Source organism: Pleurodeles waltl, chromosome 3_1 (assembly GCF_031143425.1).
Source record: "Pleurodeles waltl isolate 20211129_DDA chromosome 3_1, aPleWal1.hap1.20221129, whole genome shotgun sequence".
In the NCBI taxonomy this organism is placed as follows: Eukaryota; Metazoa; Chordata; class Amphibia; order Caudata; family Salamandridae; genus Pleurodeles; species Pleurodeles waltl.
This window is the reverse complement of record NC_090440.1, coordinates 1,649,532,141-1,649,548,943: the sequence shown is the minus strand read 5'-3', so window position 1 is coordinate 1,649,548,943 and position 16,803 is coordinate 1,649,532,141. Positions and strand designations below refer to the sequence as shown.

Here is a 16,803-nt window from a genome sequence, read left to right as displayed (position 1 = left end):
TTTAATAGCAAAATATCATCCACTTTTACTCTTATTTCCAACACTTTCACAAAAGGAGAGAGCGATGGTCAACACCACTGTAGACATTTGTTCACTTACTTGTCATGGAACCCCTTGGTGCTGAAGCAGTTGTGTTTCAGATAAGGAGTGCATTATGGCCCAATAATAGATTGAGCAGATTACGAAACCTTGAGTCGTTATCACTCTACCCAAATATAAGTGGTCCAGTGTAGCTGCACCCACCCACACCAAACCTGCATCCACTCACTCCAGATCTGGTTTTACTAGTTGGAAAATGCAGCCACTAAAATGTCTTTGGGATTGGGCTGGAAGTGCAGCCCAGCCTCTGTTCCTGGCCTCCACCCGACCCCTTTCTAAGGCATGGCAGAGCATAGAATGCCCCTCTCCCACCAGGTTTCATCCTCTCCTCCTTATACTTCCTTCTACTACCATTCCTACGTCTCTTCCCTAGATCCTGTCCTCCACCGATCCCACCACTCTCATTTACGAGCTGGGCAGAGTAGGTGTTAAATGAAAACTTTACTCCCCATGAAACTAAGAATTCAGTGCAGAATGCCACCTGGACAAATGAGGTTCACACATGTATTTTCCATTCCGCGAGGATTAATTTGTAATAGTTGGAGTTATGTGTGGGGATACCATGCATGTACATAATTTCTGTCCACACCGTATCCCCATACATAAATTCATAATTACTTATAATCAGGTCCTCTGATAGTAATCAAGGAAATCTAGTAAGTGCCACATACATGGCAGATAAATGGCATGAAAGTAAAATGAAATTAAAGGTCTTGTGGTATGTGCCAGGATGGAAGTGGCCTGGAGGGAGGTGCTGTCATGGACAATAGTAGTCAATGATCTTTGTGTCAAGTTCAAAGATTATGTTATGTCATAGAGCTATTGTAATATATTTTCCCCTCTTTTTGCTGTTATTGTGTATGCATCCTTGTGTATGTTGTTCGGGATTTCTTCATCTGCAAATGAGTGAAACGGTTTGTGGCAAGCATCTTCAGAGTGTGGGTTGGAATATAAAAGCTTGGTGGACAAGCGCGTGAAAACTCTGTAGATAAGTGCTGGGGTGGGCCTGGGAAGTTAGGGATTGGTTTTAGAATAGGGGCCACTGGGAAGTAGGGTGTAGGTTGTTCACGTGCTCGCACTGTTGTTTCTCCTGTTGCTCTTTTTCGGGATTACTGTTATCTCAAAACAAATCGTTCACCCTCTACATCATGTGTCGGCGTAATTTCTCCATCTTCTCTTCAACAATACTTAAGTTCACCCCCTACACCCATTCACTCACAAGTGAGGCAAGTATGCAAATACTCTTCAGCAGGAGCCCAGGTCTTTATTGAAGGTCTTCCAACAAGTTTCATGTGTCACACTTTTACAGGCATTAGGTATGATATAGAGGGTAAGTGTGAATGCTGGCCCTCATGAACGACACTTTTAATATGGTCCATACGTCAAGCGCAGGGGTCTACCAGTCTCAGAAAAATACTTTCAAATTAAATATAAACCTCATGCTGACTGACTTTTCCTTTATGGTTATTTAACATGCAATTGCTCAATCATGACAGCTATCCACCTTTTGTCATGTCGACATTTGCAGGCAGCTTTATTGTGTGTTTTTGCCAGAAAAGCATCTTTTTCATTTAGCATGTCATCTGATAAGTCACTTTCAGAGGCACAAATAGCACATTAATGTTTTCTTTTGTTAGGGGGAGTTGGCAATCTCCTCAGAAATGGAGCAGCTACAGACGGCTCTTTTTTTTGATAATGTCCCTGACACTTGGATGAAGCTGGCATATCCATCAACATACGGCCTCGCTCAATGGTGAGTCAATCAGTGCAAGCGGCCCTTTCTTTCAATCAGGAAATCGTAACTTGAATTGTAAAATATTATTTTCTGTCAAACATTTTATTTCTTAAGTAAAGCCATTTACAATAACCATTTATCGTTTGACAGTAAAAGCTGCGCGGAATACAAGTTGTTCCTTATTATCCTTCTAGTAGGATAATTGCAAGTGTTTGGTTCATCTTTTCTTTATTGTATCCCTGACGCCTCCAGGGATAAAAATGTCTTCAAGGCTTCTTATCCTAATGATCAGATCCTTTCTTTCAGGCAATGCCTGTGCCTGTGTGTATGTCTTCGTCTGGCACTTTGCACCCAAGGGGTTTCAAGCACTTTACTTCTTAGGAATGGAAGAACGACAATCCAGTGGCAGTCTCTGTGACTGAAACGTATTCTGGAAATGACATGTCACATGTCGAGGGGAAGGTTTATTCGAAGAGATGGGTCAAAGTCGAAACGCTGCAGCTGTCTGAAATCTTGGGAATCTCAAAATAATAATATTTGGGGAATTTCATAGCCAATATCATGCTTGAGTGTCGGAGTCGTGACTGAAACTTAAGGAAACCGTGAAACTGGCTGCAGGATTCTGGAAAGTCTCGGGGCTTTTGTCTAGCTCTGTTGCAGGGGTGGGCTGTGTAATTTCTCTGAGCAGATTCCAATTTGTCTTTCCATTGTATATGAAATTATGGGTTGAGCGTTATTGTAATTCCTAAGACTATTTATGCATCACTCTGTGCCCCGGAACTAAGCAAGTAATAGGTAGGACAATAACTATAGAGGTGTTTCACTTGACCCTCCTGGGTCCCAGCTCAAACGACGTACACACCTGTAAAAAAAGAACCTTAAGGGCGTCAAGGGGACAAAGGTGGCCTAACAGCAGTGACACAACAGGGACATATTTAAGCAATATTATGCGGATGGGGGCACTCTCCAGTAGGTATTAACTGGGGTGGGGTCCGCGGGCCAGAGCCAAAAGCAAGGACCCTACTCCACCCAGGTCAATAAGTTTGCTCCCACATGCCTAATATTGCTATTGTGAATCAGACACTAAAAAATAGGGAGAAATTCAAAATTCTTTGTTAGGTTATGCATTTGTCATGGTACTATTTAGGTGGTAAGTTACAAGTAACATGCCTGTTTTGGTGATAAGACATCATACGTTTTTAAATGTATTATAGAAAATGCCAGAATTATGAGTTATAAAGAGGAGCATATAGAAAGAATACAACATACATATTTATTGGTTTTTTAGGCACATAGTAGTCCCACACTTTGCAAACCTTTGCAGATGTTCTTAAGTACAATTCTGGAGGTTGCTCCCATTTTACCTACCTCGCCCCTTGAGGTACACATAGTTGAATGTGTCTAGTCCGTATCACGTTCACCATTACCCCCACATCTTCTGGTGTTACCTGGGGCAGCCTCGGGCTAACTAAATCGGTGCTTCCAATTTCGTGGAGTGGTCAATGCCTGCCCTCAAGTCCTTCATTGTTAGGTCCTCTGGGGACGTCCAGTGTTCAGCCACATCTGTTGAGCAACCCTAAGTGATGTCTCAGGGCCCTGCACAGGACTGCTGACAACTAAGCAAATATAGACTCCCAGTACATCTGGATGATGGGACATGCCCAAACCATGTGATAAAAATCATCTATGTCACTCCCACCTCTGGTATAGGTGGAATCAAGGAGTTTATGGGCTCTCCACAAATGTTTGGGCATGTAATGTATGCAGTGGAGGTAATTCAATTGGACAAGATGCAGCCGAGCTGAAATGGCTTCTGTCTGTGGTGCAATACATGCCTCCCTCCACTCCTCCTTGTCCAGCAGGCCCAGTCACCTCTACCATTGCTCCCTCATTTGCATCAGTGTACATAGAGAATGGTTTAACTGGGCTCTATAGCTCTGGGAGATGCCCCCTTGGCTAGTGGGCCCATAAGTACCCAGGCCTCCAAGGGGTTGTATTCCGGGAGTGCGGCCAGCACCTCCCTGTACCTGGAGAGCGTGTGATGGAGTTGAAGATGTCGGAAGAATTACGATTTATGAAGGGAAAACTCTGTTTGGAGGTCCTGGAAAGATTTCATGTGGTCACCCATTCAGATGACTCTAAGTTGGGAAATGTCAATATTTTCCCACCCCTTAAATCCTTAGAGTCGTGCCACTTTGTCTAGCCATCTTCCCACACAGAGGGGTATCTCCAGCATTATCTGCCTATCCCAACTAGTACATCTCATGGCAGCTCACCATGTCGGGAAAACTACTTTGGTGATCTCAGGGGATGAGTGAGGAATTGGCATGCCGTAAAGCAAACCCATAAGATTTTTAAAGCCGAGCTTTGAGGTCTCTGCCCAAAAGGCATGGTCTGCCCACCATCCGCACATCCTGTCATTTATCACTGCAGCATGTGCCACCCAATAGTAAAGGTGGATATCAGCCATTGCAAGGCCCCTGTCATAAGATGATCAGACACAACATGGGGAGATGTATATACTCAGAGAAATTTCTACCCTCTGGAGGTTATGGCAGAGAACCATTGATCAGGAATGAGGAAGGGGAAATTCTGAAGTACATAAAGGTGATGTGGGAGGACCATCCTTTTGTACAGGGCTACCCTGCCCAACATTTTGAATGGCAATTTAGTTCACCTGTCTAGATCATACTAGATCATGTGAATAAGGGGTGGAGTTTGAGACTCCAAGCTGAGTCTGGCTCCGATGTCATCTGGATAACTAGGTAAATAAAGCTATGACAGATCTACAGGGCAGGGTGCCAGGTTTCATCATCTCTATCTCCTCTAAGAGGGATCAGTAGTGGTCTGGTCCAAATCACTGTCAGTCCCAATGCCCCCACAAATGCGTCAAGAATGGAAATGAGACGGGGTCCAGTCACAGCTATATGAGTCATAAACAAAAGGACATTATCAGCATAGAGGGCTATTCTATTTTCCAATGCCATCCCCCAGTGAAATCCCAAAACCTGGGCATTGCAATCTATCCACGAAGCTATGGGCTTTATGGCCAGGGCAAAAAAGGGGAGATAGAGGGCATACTTGTCTGGTACCCCAATGAATTGGGAATCTGGTTGGAATCTAAACCGTTCAATCGCTCCTGCCCTTGTGGCCCAGCGTATAGAGCATGGACATAGGCCTGGAATCTGTGTTCCAGTCCCATGTTGATCAGCAGCTCATGAAGAAATACCTAGTCAAAGGAATCAAAGGCCTTTTCAAAATTGAGCAACATCAATGGTGTGGCAGAGTATGGTTGCAGGAAACTGGCTAGAGCAAGATGAACCATGCGAATGCAGTGTCTAGTGCTACGGCAAGACATGAGGCCGCATTGATCCAGGTGAATTAGGTGTTCAAGCCCTGGGGTCAGACGCCTCTCTAGTAATTTAGTGTAAATTTACTGTAAAGTTGAACCTTGGTGTTAATGAAAGAAATAGGCCTATAAGAAGTGCATTGAGCTTGCCAGGTTTCAGCAGGACCACAACAGTGACCAAGTCCAGTTCAGGCAAAAAGTGGCCTCGATCAGTTGCCTCAGAAGTATATTTAGGAGAGGGGGCAGAATGAGTGTAGCCAACGTGCAGTAGTATTCTGTGGAGAAACCATCTAGGCCTGGGTTCTGCCTGGGCTAAGTTCTATTAGGGTGTTGTTTACCTTCTCTGTTGTCAGGGGCTGTTCAAGGACCTCTCTTTCTGTGAGACGCAGAACATGCAGGGGGTTATCTGCAATGGCGGGACTGATTATCTTGTGCGAAGGGCGAGTACTCTCAGCGTACAGGGATTTACAATAGTTTGCGAATACAGCAGCCACCGCTGGGCCTTTTGCTGCCCATATGCTTTCTGAACCAATGATATTGGGGACCACCCTCAATGCTAGAAGCCTGCCTGACTTGTCCCCCAATTCATACACTCTTCCTGCAGAGGCTCCCGAGCATCTATGGGCTTAGTCTAGACATAATTGTTGCAGCTCAACCCTCTCCACTGCCAAACAGTGTCCCAGATGTTCTGACAGGGTGCCACTTCTATGAGTCTCAAGCTTCAAGAAGAAAATCTACAATTGTGCCATCCGAGTCTGTGTTACTCGGACCTGACCCCTAATATGGATACAGGTGTTCCCTCTTATAGTTGCTTTGAAGGCTTCCAGTAGAATTCCTGGAGAGTCAGCTGATCAGCGGATAATGTCAAGGAATAATTCCAGGTCTCCAGGGCTTTAATGTGCTGCAAGTCATCAGAAACCAAGCACTGAGGCAACACATTGGTCTTTCCCCCTCCCCCATGGTGTCTCCCACCTGAAAAGTGACTGGTGTGTGTTCTGATATTTCCTTAACAAGGATGTGGGATCCTCGCATGCAGAAGACATTAGTGGCAGGCAGTAAGAAAAGGTCAATAGGGAGAGGGAGCTGTAGGCCGCCAAAGTATAAGTATATTCATGTGCTGAAGGATTCCAGGCCAAGCATCGCAGAGCCCCATTCCTGAAGCCCATCATACCATACCTGTGTCTATGGATGAATGGCAGAACTATGTCCTTCATAATTAGGGAGTGGGTGGAACTCACAGATTTGACCCAGCAGCATTCAGCAGAGTTACATAAAAACTGCACGAGATTCCACAGAGTTTCACCAAAGGGCAGAAGTAGCCACGTCGCTCTGTGATTTAGCTCCAGAAGTGCATTCCGCTCTGAAAAATCAGCACCAACGACACCATGCAGTGCACCAGAGGTACAGCAAGTCGAGTTGTCTACTCAAGCCGTAGCCTTCTGAACATGATCGGTCGCGACCACCCACATTAGAAAAATCTCGCCGGATGTCCTCCCAGCGACCAGAATTCATGCTAAGGGATGGTAAATCTCATTCACCAACTTACTGTTCTGGAGTCTCGTGCAAGAAAAATTCCACCACGTGGCGAATGGCGCAATTTTGCCAGGGCTCTGCATTACAAGACTAATGCAGAGTGGCTAAAATTCCACCAGTTTTGTCCAACTGAACAGAATATTTAGCCAACCCCTACTCTTAGTATGGGCCAAGAGGCCATTCACGTTCCATGTCATAGCTGCGAAGGCTACTGCAGTGAGTCATATAAATTACTTAATCGGGGGCATGGGAGGGCCTTGTGTGTATCTTTGGAAGGTCAATGACCTCTCAACAATCTGAGCCACATGAGTATGGTTTATAGTAAGTCTGCAGAATAAACTGTGCTGCTGGATGCGATTGCCATTTGTAGCACCTAACGTTGTAGCTATAAGCCAAACAATATAACAAGTGAACCAAGACCCCATCACCCAAATTACCTCCCACCCTATACTTCCTGAAATAGAAGCATCTGTCATCCAAAAACAACCTCCATCACATTCATGAGCTAGAGAAGGATAAAATGGCTCTGGCGTGATTTGATATTGAATGATATGTAAAGGCCACAGAGTCAGCCTGCATCATCAAATCAATTGATATTATCTGCATCAGACATGGCTGGAGGCTCCTCGGTGGGGACATCCTCTGCTGCGGGTGGGACCCCTGCTTCTTCCTTGACTGAATCTGAGGTGACTGAGAAGTTGTTGCAGCCCCTGCTGGAGTGTTTTCTCTGTCTGGAGCAACTGCACCCAGTGCTTATGGCCTCCAGAGCTCCATGGCCCAGGTGATCCCACCAGAATGGCAGTAAGTTTGCCTGCTGGAGACATTTCTCTGTTAGCCATTTCCAGGCCTCATCCAGAGCATCAAAGAAATGGGATTTGCCCTTGAGGATGACCCACTATTGTGCCAGGAAGAGGGACCATAACTTGGCCGTATGATATGGATGAGCCTAGTATAATCCTAGTATAATCTGGGAATACCATCACCCAGTTGGATTGGTACATAGGTTTCCCTTTGATCCGCACCTCCCACTAGATCAGGTACCTGTCTCGGTAATTCAGGATCTTGACTATCATGGGGCGGTATGGGCCCCCAGAGGGGGGCCTTTTTGTGAGGGGGTCATTGTGCGAGGGGCCTGTGGGCTTGTTCAATGAAAAAGCATGTTGGCAAGTGGGTTGGGTCAATCCTGGAAATAATCCAATGTTCCACAAAGACTTAAGGAGCGATCCTTGCCTCCTGAGGGAATCTAATGAAGCAGAAGTTGTGTCTACATCTTCTATTTTCAGCATCACGTGCCCAAGTGGAGATGACAACATATTTTAGTCACATTTTAAAATATTTATCAGTGGTACCAAATTAATTTTAGTAATTGTGATGAGATTCAAGGTGATTTGAACCTGTAAAAATGTTAATCCTCTGCTGGGATTTCATGAACTATCCTTGAAACAAAACTTTTTTCTCACAATGTTTTCATTTAAATTCTGGTGTGAATTCTGCAAGTTAAAATACGGACACCTTTTCTTTAATTTCAAGAAATCTTATTCATCCATATGTGACATGATGGGTAAAACAGGTACTTCCAGCTGTAACAGAAGTCTTTCAGATTATTCCCTGGTGTCCTACTTGCAGTTTCACTAAAGTGTTCTAATAAACAAGTACAATTGTAATATTATGTATTGATGATAATGTGAGGCACAACTAAATGCATGTTGCTGAATTAGAGGTACAGAAATGAAAGCATTTCATGTGGAGGTGGATACAGTAAATAAAAAAACACAAAGAGCTCCCCAGAAGCATATCTCTTAGGCCTCTGGATTTTAGTGGTCTAGGTGGCATATACAAGAAGAATTAAAAATCCACAAACTGAGGGGTTGTGCCATGGGTATGCGATGTAAAATTACAATGGCATTGACCCTCTTCTTAATAAGCAGCTGGTGTAATTGAATGAGAATCAGAAAAGCACTGTGATGACTGGGAAACCCTGTAATAAGGTGGGTATCTTCATTTTGGACAAGTAAGATATACATAAAAGATTTATCTGGGAGACCCAGGAAACATACATTACCATCATCCAGACAGGAAAGTACCAATACTTGCACATTGGGCACATGATATATGCTGCCTATGCTATATGTATGTATGGCAAGATCAGTTCATTAACGTTAGCTGCCAGAATCACCTTCTAGACACACTGGAGATTTGCTGAGTCAGAAACAAGTCAGATGTATACCTAAATTGCACACCACATTAGCAGCTTAAAGGATTTATTGAATTGGTAAAAAGTCAGTAGTATTCATATACCTCTGTAAACTGAAATATCCTCATGAGTTTTGGGAAAGTGATAATTCCTTAAAATGACAGGTCTTTCAATTAAAAGAAGAAATTGCAGCAATGAAAATTGCAGAGGGCACCAAAAACTAAACAGATCCGTGAAGAAGGTAGTAATGTCCACAACACAAAGCAAAACATACAGCCAAGAACAATCTCAATAAGAAATGAATTCCCTCAATCCACAGTTGAAGAAAAATAAAAATGGATAATACATTCACTGCGAAAGGTAGGCGAGAATTTCAACACCCCAATGTGGCCATATGGAAGACAATTGTCAAACACATTTAATCAGCAAAAAACAGGAAAATGGAAAATATGTTCCTTTTGTGAAAACTCCAACCAATGCTAAATTCAAAGAAGGAGAACAATTTCTAAGCTTAGATTTTTTTAGAATTTTTAGAAGAGTTGGACTTCAGCAGGAAAATAAAGACTTGCAGTACAGGAAGCCATCAATGGCATACAAAACAGACTCAGAAGCACTGTTTGCTGAACATAAGGATCTGGAGAAATTGCTATAGCAGGAACTTCTTCATCATAAATGCAGTTACACTTTGTCAAACACCACTGAGCACCCTGCAACAACTGCTTTTATATACTGAACATTACTGCAAGGAGAACAGCATTTCAGAAAAGCTAAGAAAATTGTGTGGGGCTAACAAAGACATCAAGATTGAGCAGTTTGGAGGTTTGGTCAGCAAGCCACTTAGTAACATTCTTGGCTAGCTCCGGTGGTTCGACTCATAGCCTGCTGAATCCGGCCATCTCGCACTGCATCCTTCCATCCCACTTGGCCCCCTGACACCTTGGGCGGATATTGGCTGCAGTAGGGGCTCAAATCTGACCTCATTGCAGCCCTTGGAACAATTTGATGACTGGCTGTGGGGGCCAGAGCAGTTCCAGCCTCCGACAAGATGGCAGCAGCCATGTGGAGAGACTGTCCGCCAACCAGTGAAGAGCAACAGCAGTGGGTCCAGCGCTGCTGTGTGACTTGCGGGTCTTGTCCTGCCTTGCTCCTGCTCTCTCACCCTGCTCGTTGCTGTGCTCTGTGTGCTGTGTGCTGGAGGTGAGCCGTTACACCAGCAGGCCCAGAGGGTGCACAAGAGGAGGGCCCAAAAAAAATCAGCATCCCCAGAGGTGAGGTGAGAAGCGGGGCTGCCAAGCCGGTGCTGCCCCAGGAGGTGGTGGTGTCCCCCTGACCGAGCAGGGGGGTGATTCACGCTTGGCTGGATCATCGTGACGCACCTGGTTTGTGGTGCTGGTGGGATCTCCTGGCCGGAGATTGCAGAGAGCAGCCCAAGTGCTACGTGGGCACTCGGAAACCACCTGCCAAGTGGTCAGGACAGCTGGAAGAGGGACCCTGCATGGAGAGACTGAGAGGAGCATTGGTGCCCGCACCAAGACCACCATGCAGTGGCTGGCTTGAAGTGGTGGAGAGACACCCACCGGCTGCTGGCAGCGAAGAGTGGACTAGGTGATACACAAGCCTGGGCAGCGTGCCTGCAGGTCGGCAGAGACTGCCGGACAAAGGCGCATGGGTGGAGCAGACGAGAGGGATGTTTAAGCCCACATCCCTATAAAACTGCGTTAGGGACCCCATGGTGCTGGAGAGGGGCATTCCCAGCTTGACAAGGTCATCGCATGGTGATCCCCCCTGGGACGGCAGCAGTCATCCCTGGCTTGATCTTGGCAACACGTGTACTATCACACTTGGGGGACACTTATTACAGACCTGGCTGCTGTGCAGTCTTTTCTGCTCCCTTCCCCCCTCCCTCCAACCTTTTCCGGCATCATCTTTGGCTAGTTGTACCGCAAGCCACAAGGGTTCCCCTACATACCATCCTGGCAGGGTGGCATTGTGCGCTGGGCCGGTGCCACAGTAATTCACTAGACACTTTGGGATCTGGTGAGGAGGGAAAGTGAAGCACCTGATTGGATTTCAGCTACCTGTTTTCGAGTGGACCTTGTGCATTGACATTTTGAGTGGTGATGCTGGGGCAGTGGCTAAGGACAAAGATCCCAAACCCCCCAGACAGAGGAAAATGGACCAGTACAATAAGGTGGTCACTCCACCAACAGAGTCAGAGGTGCTGACTGTGCTGGACCATGCAGCGCTGCTTTTGGCCATCCAGTCCTCTCGGGAGGCACTGGAAGGTAGGATAGGTGAGGTGAGATCCAAGGTGTCCTTCTTGCAACAGGACCTCCATAATGTGTCTGAAAGCCTCATGGCATGTGAGAACAGGAGCTCCATAGTGGAAGATAGAGTCCAGGGGCTTCAGAAAGATGTGGCCAGTGTCTGTGCAACTGCAAAGGATGTGGTCTGCAGGCTAGAAGACACTGAGAATTGAGCACGATGCAATAACCAGCACTTTGTGGGCTTTTTAGAAGGGGTTGAGGGTACCAACATGGACACCTTTCTGGACCGGTGGTTGAAACCATCCCTCCCATCTGAACAGTTCCCCTCCTGCTTTGTAATAAAATGCACCCAAAGAGCACTGGGTGGGAAATCCCTCCCAGGGCACCTTCCACAACCTGTGATTGAGAGATTTTTTAACTTCCTCAACCAGGATATGATACACCAGGAAGTACAACACCTAGGTGAAATCCACCACAAGAACTCAAAAATCCTGGTATTTCCACATACATACATGAAGTGCAGAAACAGCGCCGCACATCACAACCTGTTAAAATGAAGATGCATGCCTTACAACTACAATGATTTCTGCTCTTTCCTGTGAAACTCAAGGTCCTCTAACAGGGGAAGTCATTCTTCTTTTGCTCACCGGAGGAGGCATGGGCCTGGCTGACAGACTGCCTGTGGCTGACGCAAGGGGAGGGATAGCAGCCTGGCCTGGGTTCCACCTGGCAAGATGGTACGAGACCCAAGCTCAGACAGTTGGTGAGAAGGGGACGGGCCATAAGGGGAACTCCACTGCCAGACCCTCTGCGCAACCGGAGGAAGGGGGTGCCCTCTGACACAGAGGGAGAGGTGGAGACTAGCATACAACAGGACCTGGCAGGCTCGTCTTCTGGCCCATCAGAGGGGGAGCTGACGTTGGACTTGTTTGAAACACACCCACTTGCCGTACCAATTGCCAGCCTGGAACACAAACACACAAGACAAACTTCCCTTGTGAGAGATGTGGTCCTAGATCCAGGGGGACAGTGAAGCTAATATAGCAGTTTAAGCCGGAGCCAGAGATATCTGGCGTACTCAGAGGATGCTGACAGTAAACTCTTGAATTTCGAGTGTTGCTATTGTTGGGGTTTGAGAGTTAAGGAGAGTGATGGGCCACAGACCTCTCATACTCTCCCCGCACATAGTTTTACTGAGGTAACATGGTTTTGCACTAGGGTAACAGTGCAGGTTAGGGTGGGGAGTTGTTAGAGGGGGTCATTGTTGATTTTTCTTGTTACCATTGCTTGTGGGAGTAAGACATCGACACAATTGCCTGCCTATGGCGTTAGGAGGTGACGGCAGAACACACAATACACCATCTTTACAGTATGGCACAGTCCGACACCTAGGGGGCATAGGTCTCACAGCTCTAACCTGGAATATTAATGGGCTGGGTAAAAAAGTTAAGCAAAGCCTGGTGGTGCGATATATTAAAAGAGTACAGCCAGACGTGGTCCTCCTTCAGGAGACTCATTTACAGGGGACAATCTGCAGGTTCTTGGGGAGGGGGGCATGTACTACAGTGGCCTACATGGGTTACACTACAAGATCCAGGGGGATTACCATATTGATTAGGAATAATCTCCTATTCTGAATGACTATAACCTGAGCAGATCCCAACAGCAGGTTCGCGGGGGTACTGTGTCACAGGGGAAAGACTGAGATAACCTTACTGAGTGTGTATTCTCCCCCCTTGACTGCTGGCACACCCCCTGGCCAAATTACAGACATACTCCTTTAGTCGACTTCCACGATACATGTCTGGGTGGTGACATTAGCAACATCATGGCCATAGACCTCGACTGCTCTGGGGCCCTCGTGGCTTCCTCCCAGGTTACAGCTTTGACACAATTTGCTGAGGTGGTGGGTGTTTCTGCTTTGTGGTGGTGTAGACACCCTTCCGATAGAGGGTACTCACACTTTTCCAGGGCTCACAATGTTTATTCTAGACTAGATGATGTGTTTTCCCTGGAGGGGGAGGTAGAGGAGATTGTGCAGGCACAGTACATGGAGAGGGGCTTGTTGGATCACTTGCCCTTGCTAGTTAAGTTGGGAGATAAGGAGCTGGGGGACCTCAGGGTGATTATTGCCTGGAACCTGAAGGACCAGGAGGTTGCCCGGGGTGTCCAGGTTGACATTGAATTATATTTTGCTGAAAATGAAGCCTCCGTTTCATCCAAGATTGTACTGCAGGGAGCTTACAAGACCATACTCCGTGATAGGGCTCAAACTTGATTGCACAGAAAAAAAGGAGGGAAGTAGTGGAACTCAAGGAGCTGGAGAACCAGATCCTGCAAATGGAGGTAATGCCCTGTTCCACGAGTGACCCCCTCATTCCTAGACAGATTGCAGCCAAACAAACTGAATTCCAGGATCTGGCACAGGAAGGGGCAAATAAAACAAATGATGGCCACGCTGCACTGCTTGTACAAGACAGGGGATAAGTCAGGTAAACTTCTATCGTGGCTGAGTAAAATGCAAATGGAGGCACACTGGGTACGAATCCAAATAAATCAAGCTGGAGACTCCTGCAATACAGGTGCACAAATAGCAGAGGAGTTTGCCCGCTACTATGAATTGTTCTATAGGGTTTGACTCCTCCATGACTCTACCAGCATTGTGCAATACCAGGCTGCTGTTCCCATCCCAGTGCTGGATGCGGGGTCCACAGGAGACCCTGAAAGGGAAGTTAACACTGAGTGCGGTTCGGTCAGCAATTTTAAAACTTAGGCCAGGCAAAACGCTGGGGCCCAGCCGCATTCTAGTTGAGTTTTATAAACGTTATGCTGGCCTACTAGGGCCTCACATGTTGATCCTGTTTAGGGAGGGGAGAGCAAGGGGCATTGCCACCTGATCTCCGGAAGGCCACCATCACTGTGATACCTAAAGTAAGCTCAGGGAGCAGTGTGAATCGTATCGGCCAATCTCACTGCTAAACATTGAAGTAAAAATTCTGGCCACAATTTTAGCCATGTGGCTTTTAAAGGGTATCACTTCTCTAACACACAGAGATCAATCAGGATTCATGCCTGGTAGGTCTACGAAGCTTAATTGTTGAGGTGCACGTATTATTGGTTCTCCACAGTATGGGACCGACAGGCACGGCATGTTTTCCTCTCCCTAGACACCAAAAAGGCACGCATTGTAGTGTATTGACCCGTTCTCAAGCAGATGTTTCAGAAATTTGTGTTGGGCTCAAATTACAGGAGATGGGTGGCGGTGCTGTACCGTGATTCCCATGTCAGCAGTTAGAGTGAGCAGGGCGTTGTCTGATGACTGCTCAATTGAGAGGGGGGCTAGGCAGGGATGTTCCCTGTCCTTGCTTTTATATTTGCACTTACAGCTGAATCCCTTGCTTGCACAGTGAGAGCACACTTGGGTATCCAGGGATTTCGCATATCGGCCAAAGACGTAGAAGAGAACATATCTCTCCATGCTGACAATATGCTTTTGAACATTACTGAACCAGTAACCAAGATCCTGGTGCTTTCAGATCTTTGGGAACTATGGGGCTCACTCAGGCTATAGGATCAAATGGGACAAATCAGTGCTATATTCTCTGCAGGGTCAGGTAGAGCTATCATCACTCCCACAAGGGTTAGATGTGGCCCTGGACAGTTTCAAATTCCTGGAGATCGTGACTCCACAGAGGGAGCTGTGTTTCTACAGTAATCTTGAGAGGGTGATGTTGAACTTTGGACGGGGGCGGGGACCTTCCTTCTCTTTGATGGGAAGGATGGCCCATTTCAAAATGATCATGCTCCCCATGCTGCTACATGTGCTTCAGAATACACATTACCAGGTCTCCCAAGGTGTATTCACCAGAATAGGAGGGGAAATGAGGTCCCTAATTTGGAATGGAGGGCACCCCAGAGTGTTGCTAAAAATACTACAGTGCAATCCATACAATGGTGGGATTGCTCTTCTCGATGTGGAGGCCTACTATTGGGCAGCCCACTTGACTAACATCTATGACTGGATCTTTGCACCCCTAGGTCCTTCGACTTTCAGGTTACAACGGGCTATGATAGAGCCCAGATCAATCATGCACTACCTCTATGGTGGGAGGGGGAGCCCAAAGGCTGCTACTGGTGACACAGAAGGCCCTGGCAGTCTTGAATAAGGCTACAAAGGTGATGGGTTGACACATAAAAGTATCAGGGCTACACCTCTTTGGAAAGGAACGTGTCTTAGAGAACTGGCAAAGCCCCGGGAATTTGAGACCTGGGATACCATTAACATCTCCACAACCGGGGATATACTAGAGAGGAAAGACATAGGCGGTCATTCCAAGTCTGGCGGGCGGCGGTAGCCGCCTGCCAGGCGGGAACCGCCATTTGGCCGCTACGCGGCCAAAAGACCGCTGCCGGCATTCCAACCTTCCCGCTGGGCCGGAGGGCGCTAGCCATGTTAGCGCCCGCCGGCCCAGCGGGAAGGAGGCCTGCAACACAGAAGCCGGCTCCGAATGAAGCCGGCGGTGTTGCGGCCGTGCGAAGGGTGCAGTTGCACCCGTCGCGCTTTTCACTGTCTGCTAGGCAGACAGTGAAAAGTCGGCCGGGGCCCTGTTCGGGGGCCCCTGCACTGCCCATGCCAAAACACCCGTTACCGCCAGCCTCTTCCTGGCGGTGACAACCGCCAGAAACAGGCTGGCAATAAGGGGGTCAGAATCCCCATGGCAGCGCTGCTTGCAGCGCTGCCATGGCGGATTTGCCCAGCCGGGGCAAAAACGGCGGGAAACCGCCGGCCCCAGTTTGGGCTATGAAGCACCGCAAGCCTGTTGGCGGTGCTTCCGTCATCCGCGACCCTGGCGGTCATAGACCGCCAGGGTCAGAATGACCCCCATAATTCCCTTCTCCTCCATGCAACAGGAGTAACCACCGCCACCTGATCCAATTACTGAAGTGCACGCAGCTGCGCCATGCCTGGCAGGCAGATGGGTTACGCCCCTTTGGAAGTACGGATACTTATGGCAGAGATGAGGAAAGAAGCAATCTCCCTTACATATAAAACATTAAATAACAGTAAGTCGGACACTTTGGGTCAGCTCAGAGCGACATGGATGCGGAACATGGGGTACTTTGAGGACATTGACTGGGAGGTGGCATTAAGACATCCCAGTGAAGTGGCCATAAAGTCTCGTTTTAGGCTGATACAATTCAAAATACTACACAGGGTCTATTATGATCAGCGCAGTTGGCATGGAATGGGCAGGTCTGCTAGGCCAACATGATGCGCCATGCCGCAGCCATAGGAACATTCATGCACATGGGAGTGTACCCTGGTACAGACATACTGGATCAAGATCATATAAGAACTTAGCACTATATTGGAAGTTACATTTCTACTTCACCCAAAATACGTGCTGTTGGTGATTCCAAATAAAGTGGACTCACTATGCTTTAAGCTTCTCTTTAGTGACCTTTGACTACTGGTGGCCAAAAGGGATGTGGTCTGACTACGTGGGGAGTACCCGAAGTACCAAGCATTCAGGAATAGAGATAGGAGATGGAACTACATATGGCAGCAGAGAAGGTCACATAACGCCACAGGATTGCCTCCATGTTATATGGGGAGGCTGGATGG

At 47.2% G+C, this 16,803-nt stretch overlaps 1 protein-coding gene across 1 annotated transcript in view; it reads left to right on the top strand.

Moving 5' to 3' along the window:
- LOC138283610 (dynein axonemal heavy chain 11-like) overlaps positions 1-16,803 on the top strand; it is a 2,790,563-nt gene that overhangs the window by 2,628,786 nt on the left and 144,974 nt on the right. The window contains exon 84 of the mRNA XM_069221547.1: positions 1,737-1,852. Coding sequence (XP_069077648.1) covers positions 1,737-1,852 — 116 coding nt within the window. The remainder of the gene's footprint in view (positions 1-1,736; positions 1,853-16,803) is intronic.